The following is a 20,044-nucleotide window of genomic DNA, read 5'->3' on the forward strand; positions in this document are numbered from 1 at the left end:
AGAACCGTTCCAGATAAAAGGTTTTTCTTGCTGGACATAGTCACCGATGTCCAGAGGTGGAGGGAGACATTCTGTAAATGTAGATGCCTGGTGCTGCCCCTCCAACCATGCCACCCTAGGCACTGTCTTACGTGCCACTGTGATACATACCGCCCATATTACCCATGGCGTTAGCTCTAAGAAGGTTTTGACTATTCCTGGTGATAATCATAGGGCATTATGGGTATTGAATGATAAGCAGAGAAGAGTGTACCAGTAAAACTGAACACAGATTTGCAGTGAATGTGTCCATCATGAGTTAATTCCCCATCCTCAGCATGGGGTCCTTCACCATGCTCAGCATGGTTTACTTCACCATCTCAGAATGGGTTCTTCCCCCAGCCTCAAAATTGGTCCTTTCTCCATCCTCAGAATGGGTTCCTTCCTCATCCTCAGTGCAGGTCCTCTGCCCATCTCCAACATGGGTCCCCTCCCCATTGTCTCTATGGGTGCCCCCTTCTTATCCTCAGCACTGGTCATCCTCCATTCTCAGCACAGGTACCTTTGACAGGAGTCACTTTGGGTGGGGGGCCCATGGAACCCAGCTCACTTTGGAGAGGTGGGGAGACCCCTGTCTCAGCTCCCCATATCCCTCTTATGTTTAAATCACCCTGTGCCTGTTAGGGGTACAGGGTGATCTGTCCTAATATTGTGTGGGCTTTCTCTTTAGGAGATAGGTGGGGTGGGGGGTTGTTGATTGTTTAATGTTATGTGGCTGCATCCCATTGTTCTATTGTTTGTCTTGCTTTGGAGCAAACTATTATGGGATGTATGTGTTTATGTGTATTAGCTTAGTGGGGGGGGGCGGGTCTCCAGCAGCCCTCCCTCCTGATGCTGGAGTGAAGTTTGAATACCTGTGTGTCTCTTGTTACTAAATGTAGATTGCCCCGCCCTGTGTCATTATGCAGGGGGGGGGATTGTCCCCTGAGTGTATATATCTTGTATCTGGGTTCAAATAAAGTAGTCTGTCTCCTGGTTTACTTCAAATCTGGTGTCGTCTGGATCTTCATTGGTCTTGTGTTCCAGAGCCAGATTCATTGGTCTTGTGTTCCAGAGCCTGAGAAGTAGCTTGTTGACGGAGATACCCAGTCGTGGGGGTCTGGGGTCCGTTACAGTACTCTCCTCATCCTTAGCAAGAGTCCCCTCCCCAACTGCAGCATGGGTCTCCACCCTCTGCGATGCTCCCCTTCACATATTAAGTATGGGTCCCCACCCCATTGTCTCCATGGGTGCCCCCTTCTTATCTTCAGCACTGGTCATCCTTCATTCTCAGTACAGGTCCCCTCCCCATCCTCAGCAAGTGCACCCTCAACGTGGGTCCCCACCCTTTGCACTGGGCCTGTCAGGGATCTCGGCAACACGCGGGTACGCGCATGCGCAGAGCACCGATGCACACTAGCCGGCGAGCACTGGGGCTTGAGCAACCGCGGCGGCCGTGCATACGCACTCGCGGACGCGCACCTGGCACCAATGAGAGCACAGGGCGCACTATTTAAACCAGCCCTGTGCATCTCCAAATTGCTGTATGGTCGTGTTCCTGTGTTCCTGATTGCTCCTGTATACTTGATTGCCTTGCTGCCGACCCAGCCTGATCCTGATCCTGTTGTCCTCTCCTGCTCTGACCCTTGGCTCGTCCTGACTATTCTATGCCTGATCCTGATTGTCTGACCTCCTGTTGCTGAATCCGGCCTGTGACCCGTTTATTCTTTGCCTGCTGCTCTGTACTGCCTGCTCTGCTGTTACCAACCCAGCCTGTCTGACTACGTTATACCTCTTTACATCTGGCTCTTACCTGCTATCCGCCATTGGTGGCTGCCTTTACCACAGCTGGTGTTACTCGGGGGTTGCGACCTGGTCTCAGGATGCTTCAAGTCCATCCCCACCATCAGGGGCTGTGGTGAACCAGCAGACTGAGGCTTAGACCCCGCGCCCTGAGAAACTCCAGCCTGTGGGTCGCTAGAGGCTACCGCCAGTCGGCTCCTGACAGGGCCCCTTCATATACTAGTATAGGTCCCCACCCCATCCTCAGCATGAGTCCCCACACCATCCACAAAAAGGTCCCCTCCCCATCCTCATTATGGGTTCCCTCCCTATCCTCAGCATGTGCTCCTTCCTCATCCTCAGTACAGGTTCTCTGCCCATCTCCAATATGGCTCCCCTCTCCATCATCATAATGGGTGCCTCTTCTTATCCTGAGCACAGATCGCCCTCCATTCTCATCACAGGTCCCCTCCTCAGCAAGAGCATCCTCCCCATCTTCAGCATGGGCCCCCATCCCACCCTCTGCACTGGACCCTTCCCATACCAAGCATGGTTCCCAGCTCCATCATCCAGTCCCCACGCCATCCACAGGAAGGTCCTTTCCCCACCCTCATCAATGGGTTCCCTCCCTATCCTCATCATGTGTTCCTTCCTCATCCTCAGTACAGGTCTTCTGCCCATCTCCAACATTGGTCCCCATCCTCAGCATGGGTCCCCACCCTCTGCACTGGGTTCCTTCCCATGCTCAGCATGGGTCCCCACCCCATCTATAGAAAGGTCCCCTCCCCATCCTCTTGGTGGGTCCACAGTAGGCATGAGTCAAGTGGTTCAGAAAAAATGATTCCAGCAAGAAATTACCGATTTAGCCACCGGTATAGACTCCCAATATAGCAGCTTGGGTGAAATTTCCTTGAGAAGAACATTTACTTGTTTTGGCACAAGAATAGATCCAAGCAGGGGCGGACTGACAACTCATGGGGCCCCCGGGCAAAAGGGGATCATGGGGCCCCTGTGTCCTTGCCCAAACTCAAAAAAGCCTATGAAAAAGGTACCAGGGGCATCTCATGGGGCCCCCTACTGACCCCGAGCCCTCGGGCAGTGCCCGAGTTTCCAAATGGTCAGTCCGCCCCTGGATTTAAGATACCTGAATGGTGCTTCTGTGACCCTTAGAGTCATTTAAAGCCTATTGCACCTTTAGGAAACCAACAAACTCCATTTTTATTATCATTGACTCTCATGTATTTTACTAAAATAAAGAAATGTTGCCAAAATTTTAATGATCTGTGGATTTAGAAGCTCCCAGTTTTGATCATTCCTAGACTTTGACATATCCTCAGGATAGCTTCCATGCCTATGCTCTACAGCAGCAATGGGCAAACTACGGCCCGGCGGACCTTTTAATCCGGCCCGCGGAGCTAGGCTCCCGCTAGGCTCCTCTCACAGTCCGCCCTGAAGACCGGTGTAGCATGAAAATCTGTCTCCTATGAGGATCTGTCCCCCTCGACGTATCTGCGCATGTGCCGGAGATCGCCGATCGGCTGCTAATGCCTGAAACTGGCACATGCGCAGATGCGTCGAGGGGGACAGATCTTCATAGGAGACAGATTTTCATGCTACACCGGAACGGCGCGGGAACACGGCGAGAGGAACGTGCTGAGCAAAGGTAAGTGAATTGACACAGGGGGGACTTGGGGACTTAATATGGGGGATGAATTAATATGGGGAATGAATTACTATAGGGGGGATGAATTACTATAGGGGGGATGAATTACTATATGGGGGATGAATTACTATATGGGGGATGAATTACTATGGGGGATGAATTACTATGGGGGATGAATTACTATGGGGGATGAATTACTATATGGGGGATGAATTACTATATGGGGGATGAATTACTATATGGGGGATTAATTACTATAGGGGGGATGAATTACTATGGGGGATGAATTACTATATGGGGGATGAATTACTATATGGGGGATGAATTACTATATGGGGGATGAATTACTATGGGGGATGAATTACTGTATGGGGGATGAATTACTATGGGGGATGAATTACTATATGGGGGATGAATTACTATGGGGGATGAATTACTATATGGGGGATGAATTACTATGGGGGATGAATTACTATATGGGGGATGAATTACTATAGGGGGGATGAATTACTATGGGGGATGAATTACTATATGGGGGATGAATTACTATGGGGGGATGAATTACTATGGGGGATGAATTACTATATGGAGGATGAATTACTATATGGGGGATGAATTACTATAGGGGGGATGAATTACTATGGGGGATGAATTACTATAGGGGGGATGAATTACTATGGGGGATGAATTACTATATGGGGGATGAATTACTATATGGGGGATGAATTATTATATGGGGGATGAATTACTATATCGGGGATTAATTACTATGCTTACTATGGGGGAATATTACTATACTTACTATGGATGACACATACACATCATTCATCTACTCTTGGTCCGGCCCCCGGGTCCAATATATGAACCCATTGCGGCCCTCAAGTCAAAAAGTTTGCCCACCCCTGCTCTACACAGTTCCTCAGACCAGTCTTGGAACGGGTCTCCTCCCCATCCTCAGGATAGGTCCTGTGCCCATTCTCATTGACCAGCAGGGCCAACAGGCAAGCACTACTCATGAGGACCTAGTGCAAAATCTGTTTTTCTGGATTAAGGTGACAAGAGAGGCTTCGGGACAACCGGGAAACTAGCAACTTCAATATTTATCTCATAAAAATGTAATCAAACCGTTTATTGAAAATATGCCTTAAGAAGGGCCATGTATGATATAAGGGGCCTGTAATAGGAATGTTAGAATGATGGGAACATGGATGGAAATAGGAATGGTTCAGTTTTGCCTTTACAGAACAGCCGACTCTGTTCACCCTTTGAGCTCTTCCTGGTCTCTTCACGCAGGTTCTGGTTGGAAATCCACGCCTCCTGGTCCAAGGACTCCGATTCCATCATTGCATTTGACAATGTGTCGCTCAGCTTGGGCTGCTACCTAACGAGTGAGTGCATCATTCTTCTATGTACATACTTGGGGTTTTTGTTTTTTTTTTATAACCTTCGTACGTTCTTAGACATCGGAATTGAAATTGTTAGGATATTATGTATAAATAAATTCATTGGTGCACTTCAAATGCAGTAAATCGCCATCTTAACCAGCCAAGGACTTCGATCTCATCTTCCTTTTTTATGTTTATTTATATTATTTTTAACATTAACCTCCTAAGGCCCGCCCTATAGCAGATATACTGCCACAGGGCGGCACCTGTGCATAGGATCACATGTATATACGTCATTTTGCATTTCAGGGTAGGAGGCGCGCGCAGTACCCGCAACGCCAGTCGCGCTCGCGGATTTCAATCACCGGGTCCCGGCCAACAATTACCCGCTGGTGATTACCGACAATCACCGATGGGGAGGAAGATAGTTTTGTTTACAAACAATCATCCTCCCTGTCAACTGGAGCAGACTGCACAGCACAGCCATCCCGATCAGTGTGCTTACAGTGAAGCACACACACCCTGCCCCCTAGTAAAACACACCAGCACACAGTTAACCCTTTGATCACCCCCACATTAACCCCTTCCTGCCCAGTGTCATTAGTACAGTATCAGTGCTGTTTTTTTTAGCACTGATCACTGTATTGGTGTCACTGGGGTGTCAGTGACACCAAGTTAGTTCCCCTCCCCCCCCCCCCAGTGTCAATGTTCGCTGCAGTCCCGCTAAAAGTTGCTGATCGCCGCCATTAGTAGTAGTAGGAAAAAAAAATCCCAGTATCTAAACCGCCATTTGAAAACGCTATAACTTTCACATAAACCAATTAATTTACACGTATCGGGATTTTTTTTAGCAAAGACACGGAGCAGAATATATTTTGGCCAAAATTTATGATGAAATTTGATTTTTAAATTTTTCTTACTAGACATGTTTAATAGCAAAAAGTCCAAAATATTGTTTTTTTTCTCTAAATTGTCGGTCTTTTTATGCTTATATTGCAAAAAATTAAAAACGCACAGGTGATCAAATACCACTGAAAGAAAACTCAATATGTGGGAAAAAAAAGTCCGGGTCAGAAATTTCATTTGGGTGCAGCTTTGCATGACCGCGCAATTGTCAGTTAAAGTGTCGTAACGCAAAAAATGGCCGGGTCAGGAAGGGGGGGGGGAATCCTCTGGAGGGCGACAGGGGGGAATCCTCTTGAGGGAGAGGGGTTAATAATTAAAGCTGGATTCCAGGTAAGTGTAAGCATGCGTGTGACTGTCCACCTCGTCCAATCAGAGAATGCTTTGCATTTATTGAGAAAATGCTAATTATTCTCTGAATGGCGCTGGACCTGGAAGCTATCGGCAATCACTGTAGTAGCAGTGTAGTAGCAGTGCTTACTACAGTGTCTTCCACAGGGTTCTTCCAAGTTGGACGCATACATATATACCAGGGGCGGACTGACAACTCATGGGGCCCCCGGGCAATAGGAAATCATGGGGCACCTGTGTCCTCGCCCACACTCAAACCACACCCAAAAAAGCCTATGAAAGGTACCAGGGACATCTCATGGGGCCCCCGGGCAATAGGAAATCATGGGGCCCCTGTGTCCTCACCCACACTCAAACCACACCTAAAAAAGCCTATGAACGGTACCAGGGGCATCTCATGGGGCCCCGTACTGACGCCGGGACCTCGGGCAGTGCCCGAGTGCCTAAATGGTAAGTCCACCCCTGGTATATACTTTCATTTGTTCCAGCTAGAGCAATGTAATCTTGCAAAAAAAAAATCTAAAATAAATGTCTAAATTTCAAAAAGGGGGGGGGGTTGTTGGGGGGTTTCACAAACAAACAAAAATTCCAAAACATTTGATTTATTTGCAAATAACATTTCAATGCTTTGTACCAAATCATAATTTCATAGCTTCGTTATAAAGGGGAAAAAAATGATGCGGGATGTCTCAAAAGTCACGGTATATAGGGAAAATGGGACATCGTAGCTAAATGTACCTTTATTTACAAAATATTAATAATAATTATATGATGATGAAAAATATCAAATCTTATTTGAGGTTAATTGTTTCCTGTGTATGGAAACTTCTTGGACACTTAGTGGAATAAAATGGATACTTTTGTCAACACTAACACTAGGTATTTTAAAACTAACACAGATCGAATAAAAAAACAAAAACAACTTTTTAGTTTTGAGATATATGTATATGTATATATATATATATATATATATATATATATATATATATCTACAGTATATCTATCTACAGTATATCTATCTACAGTATATCTATCTATCTATATATCTACATATCTATCTATCTATCTATCTATCTATCTACATATCTATCTATTATCTATCTATTATCTATCAATCTATCTATCTATCTATCTATCTATCTATCTATCTATCTATCTATCTATTTATCTATTATCTATCTATCTATCTATCTATCTATCTATCTATCTATCTATCTATCTATTATCTATCTATCTATCTATCTATCTATTATCTATCTATCTATCTATCTATTATCTATCTATCTATCTATCTATCTATCTATCTATTATCTATCTATTATCTATCTATTATCTATCTATCTATTATGTATCTATCTATCTATCTATCTATCTATCTATCTATTATCTATCTATCTATCTATTATCTATCTATCTATTATCTATTATCTATCTATCTATTATCTATCTATCTATCTATTATCTATCTATCTATCTATCTATCTATCTATCTATCTATCTATCTATCTATCTATTATCTATCTATCTATCTATCTATCTATCTATCTATCTATTATCTATCTATCTATCTATCTATTATCTATCTATCTATCTATCTATCTATTATCTATCTATCTATCTATCTATCTATCTATCTATTATCTATCTATTATCTATCTATCTATCTATCTATCTATCTATCTATCTATATATCTATCTATTATCTATCTATCTATCTATCTATCTATCTATCTATCTATCTATCTATCTATCTATATATCTATCTATTATCTATCTATTATCTATCTATCTATCTATATATCTATCTATCATCTATCTTTCTATCTATCTATCTATCTATCTATCTATCTATCTATCTATCTATCTATTATCTATCTATCTATCTATCTATCTATCTATCTATCTATTATCTATCTATCTATCTATCTATCTATTATCTATCTATCTATCTATCTATCTATCTATCTATCTATCTATCTATCTATCTATTATCTATCTATATATCTATCTATTATCTATCTATTATCTATCTATTATCTATCTATCTATCTATCTATCTATCTATCTATCTATCTATCTATCTATCTATTATCTATCTATCTATCTATCTATCTATCTATCTATCTATCTATCTATCTATTATCTATCTATCTATCTATCTATCTATCTATCTATCTATCTATCTATCTATCTATTATCTATCTTCTATCTATTATCTATCTATCTATCTATCTATCTATCTATCTATTATCTATCTATCTATCTATCTATCTATCTATCTATCTATTATCTATCTATCTATCTATCTATCTATCTATCTATCTATCTATTATCTATCTATTATCTATTATCTATCTATCTATTATCTATCTATCTATTATCTATCTATCTATCTATCTATCTATCTATCTATCTATCTATCTATCTATCTATATATATATTTCATAATAACAAACAACTACATTTTAGTTTTGATATATATATATATCTTTTTTTTTTTTTGGGGGGGGGGGTTACATACAAGGGTCCCTAAGGGGTGAACGAGTGTGGGCAGAGTGCTTTGAAAAAAAAAGCGTGTCCAATGCCACATTTTGAAAGCGAGTGTAAAGAAGCCCTGAGAGTATTATTTTCTATATTTACTGATATTACCGGATGAAGCAATATACTGTATTAATGAAGGATGGATTTATTTCTGTAACATCGCAGGTAACAGCGACCTGGCCGCTCAGACGGTGTCATACCTGTCCAGCAATCTCTTAATGGAGAGCAGCGTCCACAGGAGGAACGAGACGGGGCAACAGCACCTGGAGGAAGAGTTCTCCACAGTCCAACCCTCCAAGCCAGGTACTCTCACCCATCACCACTGGGTTTCATCTTTCATGGATCCATCACCACTGGGTTCCATCTTTCATGGATCCATCACCACTGGATTCCATCTTTCATGGATCCATCACCACTGGGTTCCATCTTTCATGGATCCATCACCACTGGGTTCCATCTTTCATGGATCCATCACCACTGGGTTCCATCTTTCATGGATCCATCACCACTGGGTTCCATCTTTCATGGATCCATCACCACTGGGTTCCATCTTTCATGGATCCATCACCACTGGGTTCCATCTTTCATGGATCCATCACCACTGGGTTCCATCTTTCATGGATCCATCACCACTGGGTTCCATCTTTCATGGATCCATCACCACTGGGTTCCATCTTTCATGGATCCATCACCACTGGGTTCCATCTCTCACGGATCCATCACCACTGGGTTCCTTGCTTAGATGAATATTTTCCAGCAGACAGAGTCAGGCTACAACCTTTACAGCTCCCTAAGCAGCGATAAGTACAGTGGGGGATGGGCGGCGATGCTTTGGCCAGATATTGGTAGATGTAGTCAAGTGAACTTTTGTGCAATGGAGTCTTGCTCTTGAGACACCGCCTGCTCACCAGGACCTTGGCCAACCGCTCACAAACCAAACTTGGGGTGCAAAGTGGGCGACTCCTTTCAAGCCCATGAAGTGTGGAGACTTGAAACCCTACCCACTGCTATGTGCCAGCTGTGCGCTCACAATCCATTCTGCTCTCCATTTCCCATTCCATTGCATTCCTTTTCTATCCTCCTAACTCCGATTTGGATTGAAGTAGACTTGTTAAAGGAGAGAAAATGTTTATTTTTGTTAATAAAAAAAAGCAACTGAAGGTTTCAGTAGGTCAGTCAATTCTTGTGTTCCTCTCCTACAGGCAAAAAAAATTTTTTTTTTTGCTAGAAAATGACTTAGAACTTTAAATATATTTTTAAGCTGAGGCCCCACAGAATGAAATGGTGGGTGTTGACAATTTTATATGTTACACAGCACAGCGTTTTTTTTAAATGCAAATTTTGGGGGGAAAAGAAACACTTTCGTGTATTTTAGTGCACATAAACACAATATAATACCCAATTGTTTGGTAAAATATGAAAGATGATGTTACGCAGAGTAAATAGATACCAAACATGTCATGCTTTAAAATTGCACATGCCAGTAGTACGCCTCACGGGAAGTGGTTAAAGAGTCACCTATGGACATTTTTAGGTACTGTAGAGTCTCTCATCCCTCCGGGAGGGTGTCATATGACATCCTTCCTGGATCGCACCTTGCGCATGACCGCAGGGCCGCACTGTGGCGAGATCTGTCACCGGCCGTGTACCTTGGACACGGCCAATGACAGATCTGTGTACCGGCCCCGTTGCCAGTACCTTGTGACCTGCTGTGACTAATCACAGCAGGTCACATGACGGTTGTATACAATGGAAGGCTTCCTTTCATGCCATCCATTGTATACAAGCGTGTTTAGCTGTGAATGGTCACAGTGATCACATGCACAGGCTGGGCCAATCACAGCCCATCTGTGTCATGTTATTAGCCGTGGCTAATCACAGCTAATCACAACACAAAAACCTGAATGAATCGATTTCATTCAGTTAAATGCTTACTTATAACAAAGAAATTATTTGCTATAATCAATCAAATTGTGTAAAAATAAAATAAAATACTGATCACTTCCTCAAAGTAGTACAATGTTACTATGGCAACATTATACTACTTTGGGCATAGTGTAATATGAGAAAAAAATCTTAAAAAAAGAGAAAAAAATGTAAAACAAAAATTAAAAAAATTATAAAAATATTTTAAAAAATTGAAAAAAAATTATCAATTTTTTTGTTCGTACTGTCACCAGTCAGTGTCCCTGATCACCGCCACACCAGTTATATGATGATGCTGTACTGCACTGGTGACAGTATGTAAAAATTGTGAAAATACTTTTTTAAATTTCTTCATTTTCTGAAAAATTATGACCAAAAAATTACAACTGCAGAAAACTCACCATGCCTCTTATGGACTGTCTACTTTGCAAAAAGGGGTAATTTGGGGGGATATCTGTCCTGTCCTGACATTTGAGGGATATCTGCACTGTCCTGACATTTGGGGGGATTTGTACTGTCCTGACATTTGGGGGGATTTGTACTGTCCTGACATTTGGGGGGGGGGTTGTACTGTCCTGACATTTGGGGGGATTTGTACTGTCCTGACATTTGGGGGGATATCTGTACTGTTCTGACATTTGTACTGTCCTGACATTTGGGGGGATTTGTACTGTCCTGACATTTGGGGGGATTTGTACTGTCCTGACATTTGGGGGGGATTTGTACTGACCTGACATTTGGGGGATTTGTACTGTCCTGACATTTGGGGGGATTTATACTGTCCTGACATTTGGGGGGGTTGTACTGTCCTGACATTTGGGGGGGATTTGTACTGTCCTGACATTTGGGGGGATTTGTACTGTCCTGACATTTTTGGGGGGGGGGGTGTACTGTTCTGCCATTAGGGGGGATATCTGTACCGTTCTGACATTTGGGGGATATCTGTCCTGTCCTGACATTTGGGGGATATCTGTACCGTCCTGACATTTGGGGGATATCTGTCCCGTCCTGACATTTGGGGGATATCTGTGCTGTTCTGACATTTGGGGGATATCTGTACCGTTCTGACATTTGGGGGATATCTGTGCTGTTCTGACATTTGGGGGATATCTGTACCGTTCTGACATTTGGGGGATATCTGTACTGTCCTGACATTTGGGGGATATCTGTACCGTTCTGACATTTGGGGGATATCTGTACTGTCCTGACATTTGGGGGATATCTGTACCGTCCTGACATTTGGGGGATATCTGTACTGTCCTGACATTTGGGGGATATCTGTACTGTCCTGACATTTGGGGGATATCTGTACTGTCCTGACATTCTTGGACCTCAAGAAATTAGATTGGCCGTCTGTACTTCAGGATTGATCAATTTCCAGATATATCCCAGTTTGTGGACTCTATAACTTTCCTACAGACTAAATAATAAACACCGATTTGGGTTATTTGGCCTAAACTTATGAAGAACAATTATTTATTTGCAAGCTTTTATAACAGAAAGAAAGAAAAACTTTTTTTTCAAAAGTTTCGTGTTTTTTTTGTCAATTTAGCAAAAAATAAAAACCTCAGTGGTGTTTAAATACCACCAAAGCTCTAGTTGTGTGAACAAAATTATAAAAATTTAGGTTGGGTGTCGCATGACCACGCAATTGTCATTCAAAGTGTGAGAGTGCTGAAAGCTGAGGCAGGAAGGGGGTAAAAGTGCCCGGTATTGAAGGGGTTAAAAGCCTGTACAGGTCAGCAGGTTGGAGTTACAGAGCAGGTCTGGGGCTGGAATTATTGTCCTCATTCTGACGTTTGCGATGATACCTCACATGTCTACTGCAGTTGCGTTTACATATAGACTTGCGTATGCGTTCACCTATGTGCGTAAGCACAGGGGGCGGGGAGCTTTACATTTTTAAAATTTTATTGAAAACATTTTTTACAATGTCTCTTTTTTTTAAATTACTTTTATTGCTATAACAAGGGATAGACAACATCCCTCATGATTGCTGGAGCAGTGACAGGTCCTCTTTACTGAAACACCCATAGAGCTGATCGGGGATGTGCCAGTCCTCAGTGTTCCCTATGGTAAGCCGGCAGAATTACTGGCTTCAGTCTCGGGCTTCCTGGTGGGACAGGAGAGCATTGGAAGGCAGCGGGAGGGGGAGGAGCCTTCCCGCTACATGTAAAAGAGATCCAGCGGCTATTTAGCCGCTAGGATCACTTTTCCATAAATGTGAATCGGCAGCTAAAAAAAAAAAAAAGACATTGAGATGATGTAGCTGCAGGCATCATCCTGGTATACCCGCTGAACCTCCAGGAATTCATAGGACGTCCTATTGGCAGCAAATGGTTACTACAGCAGTATTAAACCCAAAACAAACGTGTCTTATATTGCAGCTTATCTTTTCTCATTCTTAGATGTTGTGGCTGCATTCGTCTTCTTTTTAGGTTTTTTTTTTTTTTTTTTTGTCTGGTGATCCAGACAGTCAGTCTGCTGTTTTTCAAAAGAATAAGCTCTCTTGCAGATGTAGCAGTTAGAGGGCTCAGACAAACCATTTACCACTGACAAGGGGTGCTTACAATGATTGGCTTTTATTTATTTATTTATGTAAAACCTTTTTCCCAAAAGGAAAAAAAATGTTTGCTGTAACCAGAGCCGGGACCGGGTCACTTAGAGCCCAGGGAGAACATGCCAAACTGCCCCCCCCCCCCCCCCAAGGTGTATCGGCATTATGTGTCAGCAAAAATCCCCCCCCCCCCCAAAAAAAAAAAATAAAGCACTAATTTAATCTGTATCACATGCACTCTTCCAAGAAAAAAAAAAAACTCTCTAGAAATACACACCAAACTGAGCATGTGCAGCTTGCCCCCAAGACTCTGTTCTATCATGATATGAATTGGGGACAATAGAAAAGGGGAGGATCAGAGAAGACAGGATCACACATCCTCTTTACACAATACAGAGGATTAACCCCTCAGGTTATAACAAGCATGCTGTACTGCATCTACAGACTGATTTCACTGTCGGGGGTTTAGGGACACTTTAATATTCGAGTCAGGAATTCCAGAAAGTAGCGGCCAAGGGCACCCTATGGGAGACACGTCTGGTCTAATGACGCCTAGATACAGCATGGCGCACAAAGACAAATAAAACACAAAAGATATGGGGAAACCCCCGAGTTACATCAGCAATCCCCTCTAAGACAACGCTTCATTAAAACCGAAATAATACACAAATAGACTAAATGAGTTCATAATTGTCCATGAAATACACAAAGCGAGCAGCTCCGCCACGGGACTGGAATAAATTCCTGCAAAGACAATAGGAAACACAAGGGGGCGCCACTAAGTGTAGCGTTAGAAGCAACTTTATTAGGACAGCTGAGTATGCCCTCACATCAATCCGCGAACAAATGGCATCACTGGGGGGATCGTCCGCACACCAGAGATGGATGCCAGCGGCACGGATGGGAGATCCGGGCAGCCGCACTTCAGCCATAACCCCGGTAAACCACTTCTTCACTGCCTTGTTATTTCTCACCTTGACTATTGCAACTCCCTCCTCATAGGCCGACCTCTACACCGACTATCCCCCTCCAGTATGTCATGGTTGCTGCCAGACCCATCCACCTTACCAACCGCTCAGTGTCCTCCACCAATCCCTCCACTGGCATGCATTTGGTGTCCTCCACCCCTCTCTGCCAATCCTTACACTGGCCTCCTACAGTGTCCTCCACCCCTCTCCACCAATCCCTCTATTGGCTTCCATTCAGTGTCCCCCACCCTTTCCACCAATCCCTTCACTGGCTTCCATTCAGTGTCCTTCATCCCTCTCTACCAATCCTACCCTCTACCCCTCTATGCAAATCCTTACACTGGCTTCTATTCAGTGTCCTCTGCCCCTCTCCACCAATCCCTCTATTGGCTTCCATTCAGTGTCCTCCACCCTTTCCACCAATCCCTTCACTGGCTTCCATTCAGTGTCCTCCACCCCTCTCCACCAATCCCTCTATTGGCTTCCATTCAGTGTCCTCCACCCTTTCCACCAATCCCTTCACTGGCTTCCATTCAGTGTCCTCCACCCCTCTCTCCCAATCCCTCCACTGGCTTTCATTCAGTGTCCTTCATCCCTCTCTACCAATTCCACCCTCCACCCCTCTCTGCCAATCCTTACACTGGCTTCAATTCAGTGTCCTCCACCCCTCTCCACCAATCCCTCTATTGGCTTCCATTCAGTGTCCTTCACCCCTCTGTCCCAATCCCTCCACTGACTTCCATTCAGTGTCCTTCATCCCTCTCTACCAATCCCTCCACTGGCTTCCATTCAGTGTCTTTCATCCCTCTCTACCAATCCCTCCCTCCACCCCTCTCTGCCAATCCCTCCACTGGCTTCCATTCAGTGTCCTCCACCCCTCTCCACCAATCCCTCCACTGACTTCCATTCAGTGTCCTCCACCCCTCTCTCCCAATCCCTCCACTGGCTTTCATTCAGTGTCCTTCATCCCTCTCTACCAATTCCACCCTCCACCCCTCTCTGCCAATCCTTACACTGGCTTCAATTCAGTGTCCTCCACCCCTCTCCACCAATCCCTCTATTGGCTTCCATTCAGTGTCCTTCACCCCTCTGTCCCAATCCCTCCACTGACTTCCATTCAGTGTCCTCCACCCCTCTCTGCCAATCCCTCCACTGGCTTCCATTCAGTGTCCTCCACCCCTCTCCACCAATCCCTCCACTGACTTCCATTCAGTGTCCTCCACCCCTCTCTGCCAATCCCTCCACTGGCTTCCATTCAGTGTCCTCCACCCCTCTCCACCAATCCCTCCACTGACTTCCATTCAGTGTCCTCCACCCCTCTCTGCCAATCCCTCCACTGGCTTCCATTCAGTGTCCTCCACCCCTCTCCACCAATCCCTCCACTGACTTCCATTCAGTGTCCTTCATCCCTCTCTACCAATCCCTCCACTGGCTTCCATTCAGTGTCTTTCACCCCTCTCTGCCAATCCTTGGGTTCTACTGGGCCCCTTTAAAACAGATAGAAAATCCACACGCACGGGGCATTTGCCAGGCTTCATTAAAGCTTCAGAAAGCGTCACTGATTCATTTTGAAGCGGTGGGCGGTGTAATGTGTGCTAAAGTCAATGCAACTGTAAACGAGTCCTAAAAGTAAAAAAAAAAGTTACTGTCTTTGGGGAAATGCTGTAAAGATTTTGCGATTGTGCAGGAAGGAGGAGGGGAAGAAGGTTATTAGAGGAAGTTCATTTATTGAAGAAAAGTCGACTTTAATATATCAAAGAGATCAGTCAGATTTTAAGGGAAAAAAAGTTTCTTTATTGTATTAATTGTTCTAATCCAATAAAGGACCTTTTTCTGAAGATGTGAAATCTACTGACTAATCTCTTCGACCCATTAATGCCGGAGGCCTCTGCAACACACAGCCACCCGGGGATTTCTTGGATATTTCCTGGACAATAAATGTGTGGTTGGTTGACAGCCTTGCTGATCGATCTTGCTTGCACCTGACAGGCTGGATTTAGGCCGGGGAAAGATCACTCACAGCAATAATAATATTGTTATAATAAAATAGCATAAGAACCCATATTACTGCTGGAATCCTACGTCAGGGAGGAACTGGACCCACTTCTAAAATCTCATAGAAGCTGTAATACACTAGAATGCCGAAAATATTGGGCCGCCGGCCTTTCCGCACACATGGCCTTTAATGGCCCCCAGTCTTAGTCCGTAGGGTTCAATATTGAGTTGGCCCCGCCCTTCCCATGCACATGACCTTTAATGGCCCCCCAGTCTCAGTCCGCAGGGTTCAATATTGAGTTGGCCCCGCCCTTTCCACGCACATGACCTTTAATGGCCCCCCCAGTCTTAGTCCGTAGGGTTCAATATTGAGTTGGCCCCGCCCTTTCCACACACATAACCTTTAATGGCCCCCCAGTCTTAGTCTGTAGGGTTCAATATTGAGTTGGCCCCGCCCTTTGCAGCTATAACAGCTTCAACTCTTCTGGGAAGGCCGTCCACAAGGTTTAGGAGGGTGTCTATGGGAAGGTTGGACCATTCTTCCAGAAGCACATTTGTCAGGTCAGGCACTGATGTCGGGGGAGGAGGCCTGGCTCGCAGTCTCCGCTCTAATTCATCCCAAAGGTGTTCTATGGGGTTGAGGTCAGGACTCTGTGCAGGACAGTCAAGTTCCTCCACCCCAAACTGGCTCCTCCATGTCTTTATGGACCTTGCTTTGTGCACTGGGGGGCAGTCATGTTGGAACAGGAAGGGGTCATCCCCAAACTCTTCCCACAAAGTTGGGAGCATGAAATTGTCCAAAATGTCGCCTTAAGAGTTCCCTTCACTAGAACTAGGGGGCCAAGCCCGACCCTGAAAAACACGCCCACACCATAATCCCCCCTCCACCAAACTTTACACTTGGCACAATGCAGTCAGGCAAGTACCGTTCTTCTGGCCACCACCAAACCCAGACATGTCCATCGGATTGCCAGACAAAGAAGCATGATTGGTCACTCCAGAGAACACGTCTCCACTGCTCTAGAGTCCAGTGGCGGCGTGCTTTACACCACGGCATCCGCCGCTTTGCATTGCACTTGGTGATGGAAGGCTTGGATGCAGCTGCTCGGCCATGGAAACCCATTCCATGAAGCTCTCTACACACTGTTGTTGGGCTCATCTGAGGGCCACACCAAGTTTGGAGGTCTTTAGCTATTGACTCTGCAGACAGTTGGCGACTTCTGTGCGCTTCAGCATGCGCTGACCCCGCCCTGTCATGTGACGTGGCCTACCGCTTGGTGGCTGAGTGGCTGTTGTTCCCAGTTGCTTCCACTTTGTTATAATCCCACTAACAGTTGAGCGTGGAATATTTAGTAGCCAGGAAATGTCACGGATGGACTTATTGCACAGGTGGCCACCTATCACGGGACCACGCTTGGAGCCACTGAGCTCCTGAGAGCGACCCATTCTTTCACCAATGTTTGTAGAAGCAGTCTGCATGCCTAGGGGCTTGATTGTATACACCTGTGTCCATGGAGGGGATTGGAACACCTGAATCACATGATATGGAGGGGACTGAAACACCTGAATCACATGATTGGGAGGGGATTGGAGCACCTGAATCACATGATTGGGAGGGGATTGGAACACCTGAATCACATGACTGGGAGAGGATTGGAACACCTGAATCACATGATTGGGAGGGGATTGGAGCACCTGAATCACATGACTGGGAGAGGATTGGAACACCTGAATCACATGATTGGGAGGGGATTGGAACACCGGAATCACATGATTGGGAGGGGATTGGAACACCTGAATCACATGATTGGGAGGGGATTGGAACACCTGAATCACATGATTGGGAGGGCGGGGACAGTACTTTTGGCAAGTGTATGTCTGTAACATTACCCCTTTAGAAGCACACGGCAGCAGCCTTCCATCCCTGTCCCATGCCTCTGCGCCTTCTTGAAGCTCTGGCCATCCTGTGGGAGGGACTACAGTGCCTTGCCATGTAGTGACCACTCAGGATCATCCTGCCCCCCCCCCAATTTATGGGGGCGGGCTTCCTCCGTAGGCCAATCACAGTCCCCATTGGGCCCCTTTCCTCCCTGCACTGCCATCATTGCAAGGAGCAACGATCCGCAGCCGAGTTGAGACATCCTGCCAGGCTGCTTAAAGGGACCGCCAGCAAGCGCTATACTCCCCCACCCACCAAAATTATTTGGTCCCCAAATAATTTATTTAAAAATACACATTTAATTATACAAAGCTTAACATCTGGAACCAAACTAACCACATTTATCTGGTGAATCTAGACTTAATGTGCAAAATGTTCTCACACAAGATACAGGTATTGGAACTTCCCACCTTGGTGTAGCGGGGAGGAGTTGTCTCCCACTGGTATGATTCCTTGCAGCACCGCAGTGGTGATACCTTCTGCTCTCTCTGGAGTTACACTTTAAATCCCATCGTGTGTGAACACCCCGCCTGCTGCCATTGCAGCTTAAAGTGATAATAAAGCCTATTTAACAAAAAAAAAAAAGTGTTACTAAACCCCAGACCCCTCATTCACTATATCCGCTCTCCCTGGACCCCTCATTCACTATATCCGCTCTCCCCGGACCCCTCATTCACTATATCCGCTCTCCCCGGACCCCTCATTCACTATATCCGCTCTCCCCGGACCCCTCATTCACTATAACCGCTCTCCCCAGACCCCTCATTCACTATATTCGCTCTCCCCGGTCCCCTCATTCACTATATCCGCTCTCCCCAGACCCCTCATTCACTATATCCGCTCTCCCTGGACCCCGCATTCACTATATCCGCTCTCCCCGAACCCCTCATTCACTATAACCGCTCTCCCCGGACCCCTCATTCACTATATTCGCTCTCCCCGGACCCCTCATTCACTATATCCGCTCTCCCCAGACCCCTCATTCACTATATCCGCTCTCCCCGGACCCCGCATTCACTATATCCGCACTCCCCGGACCCCGCATTCACTATATCCACTCTCCCCGGACCCTGCATTCACTATATCCGCTCTCCCCGGACCCCGCATTCACTATATCCGCTCTCCTCGGACCCCGCATTCACTATATCCGCTCTCCCCGGACCCCGCATTCATTATATCCGCTCTCCCTAGACCCCGCATTCACTATATCCGCTCTCCCCGGACCCTGCATTCACTATATCCGCTCTCCCCGGACCCCGCATTCACTATATCCGCTCTCCCCGGACCCCGCATTCACTATATCCGCACTCCCTGGACCCCGCATTCACTATATCCGCTCTCCCCGGACCCTGGATTCACTATATCCGCACTCCCTGGACCCTGCATTCACTGAGTTAAAAGAAACAATGCTTCCTTTTATTTTCTTTCCCGAGATAAAAGAAACAGAGTTTCCATTTAGTTTTTTCCCCGAGTTAAGAGAAACAATGTTTCTTTTTAGTTTCTTTCCTGAGATAAAAGAAACAAAGTATCCTTTAGCTCTGGGGAAAGTGACAGCTACTTCTGGGAGCTATAGTGAAGAAAAAAAAAGTCAGCAATTGCATTTAAAAATCGGCACCGACATACACTTCGTATTGCGAAAAAAATTCATAAACAAAATTCGTAAACTGAGGCATTGTTTTCAATGGATTTTCATTTGTAAACTGAAAATTATGGTAACCGAGGCGTTCGTAAACCGAGGTGCGCCTGTATATACATAATTTTGTATTTACAGGTAGGGGGCGGTTGCGCGGCCCTACCCATGCCGCCATTGGCGGCTACGGCTGCCGATCACCAGGTCCTGGCCGGAGATTCACCACCGGCATGCGGCAATCGTCGAAGAACACTGACAGGAGAGGTCTGTGTGTAAACAATACCGATCTCTCTCCTGTCAGCTCCAGCATGCTGCTTTGTATGGCTCTGCATAGCAGCATGCGTACAGTGAAACGCACACAGTTAACCCTTTTTATCACCCCCTCG

At 45.3% G+C, this 20,044-nt stretch overlaps 1 protein-coding gene across 1 annotated transcript in view; it reads left to right on the forward strand.

The window, feature by feature from the left end:
* The window catches only part of LOC149435579 (ALK tyrosine kinase receptor-like), a 264,409-nt gene that overhangs the window by 116,024 nt on the left and 128,341 nt on the right, over positions 1–20,044 (forward strand). Inside the window, 2 exon segments of the mRNA XM_089662515.1 lie at positions 4,757–4,851; positions 8,809–8,946. Of these exon segments, the coding sequence (XP_089518641.1) occupies positions 4,757–4,851; positions 8,809–8,946 (233 nt within the window).

The sequence above is a fragment of the Staurois parvus genome, unplaced genomic scaffold (genome assembly GCF_062004578.1).
Source record: "Staurois parvus isolate SC_StPar_1 unplaced genomic scaffold, SC_StPar_1.0 ptg001487l, whole genome shotgun sequence".
Classification (NCBI taxonomy): domain Eukaryota; kingdom Metazoa; phylum Chordata; class Amphibia; order Anura; family Ranidae; genus Staurois; species Staurois parvus.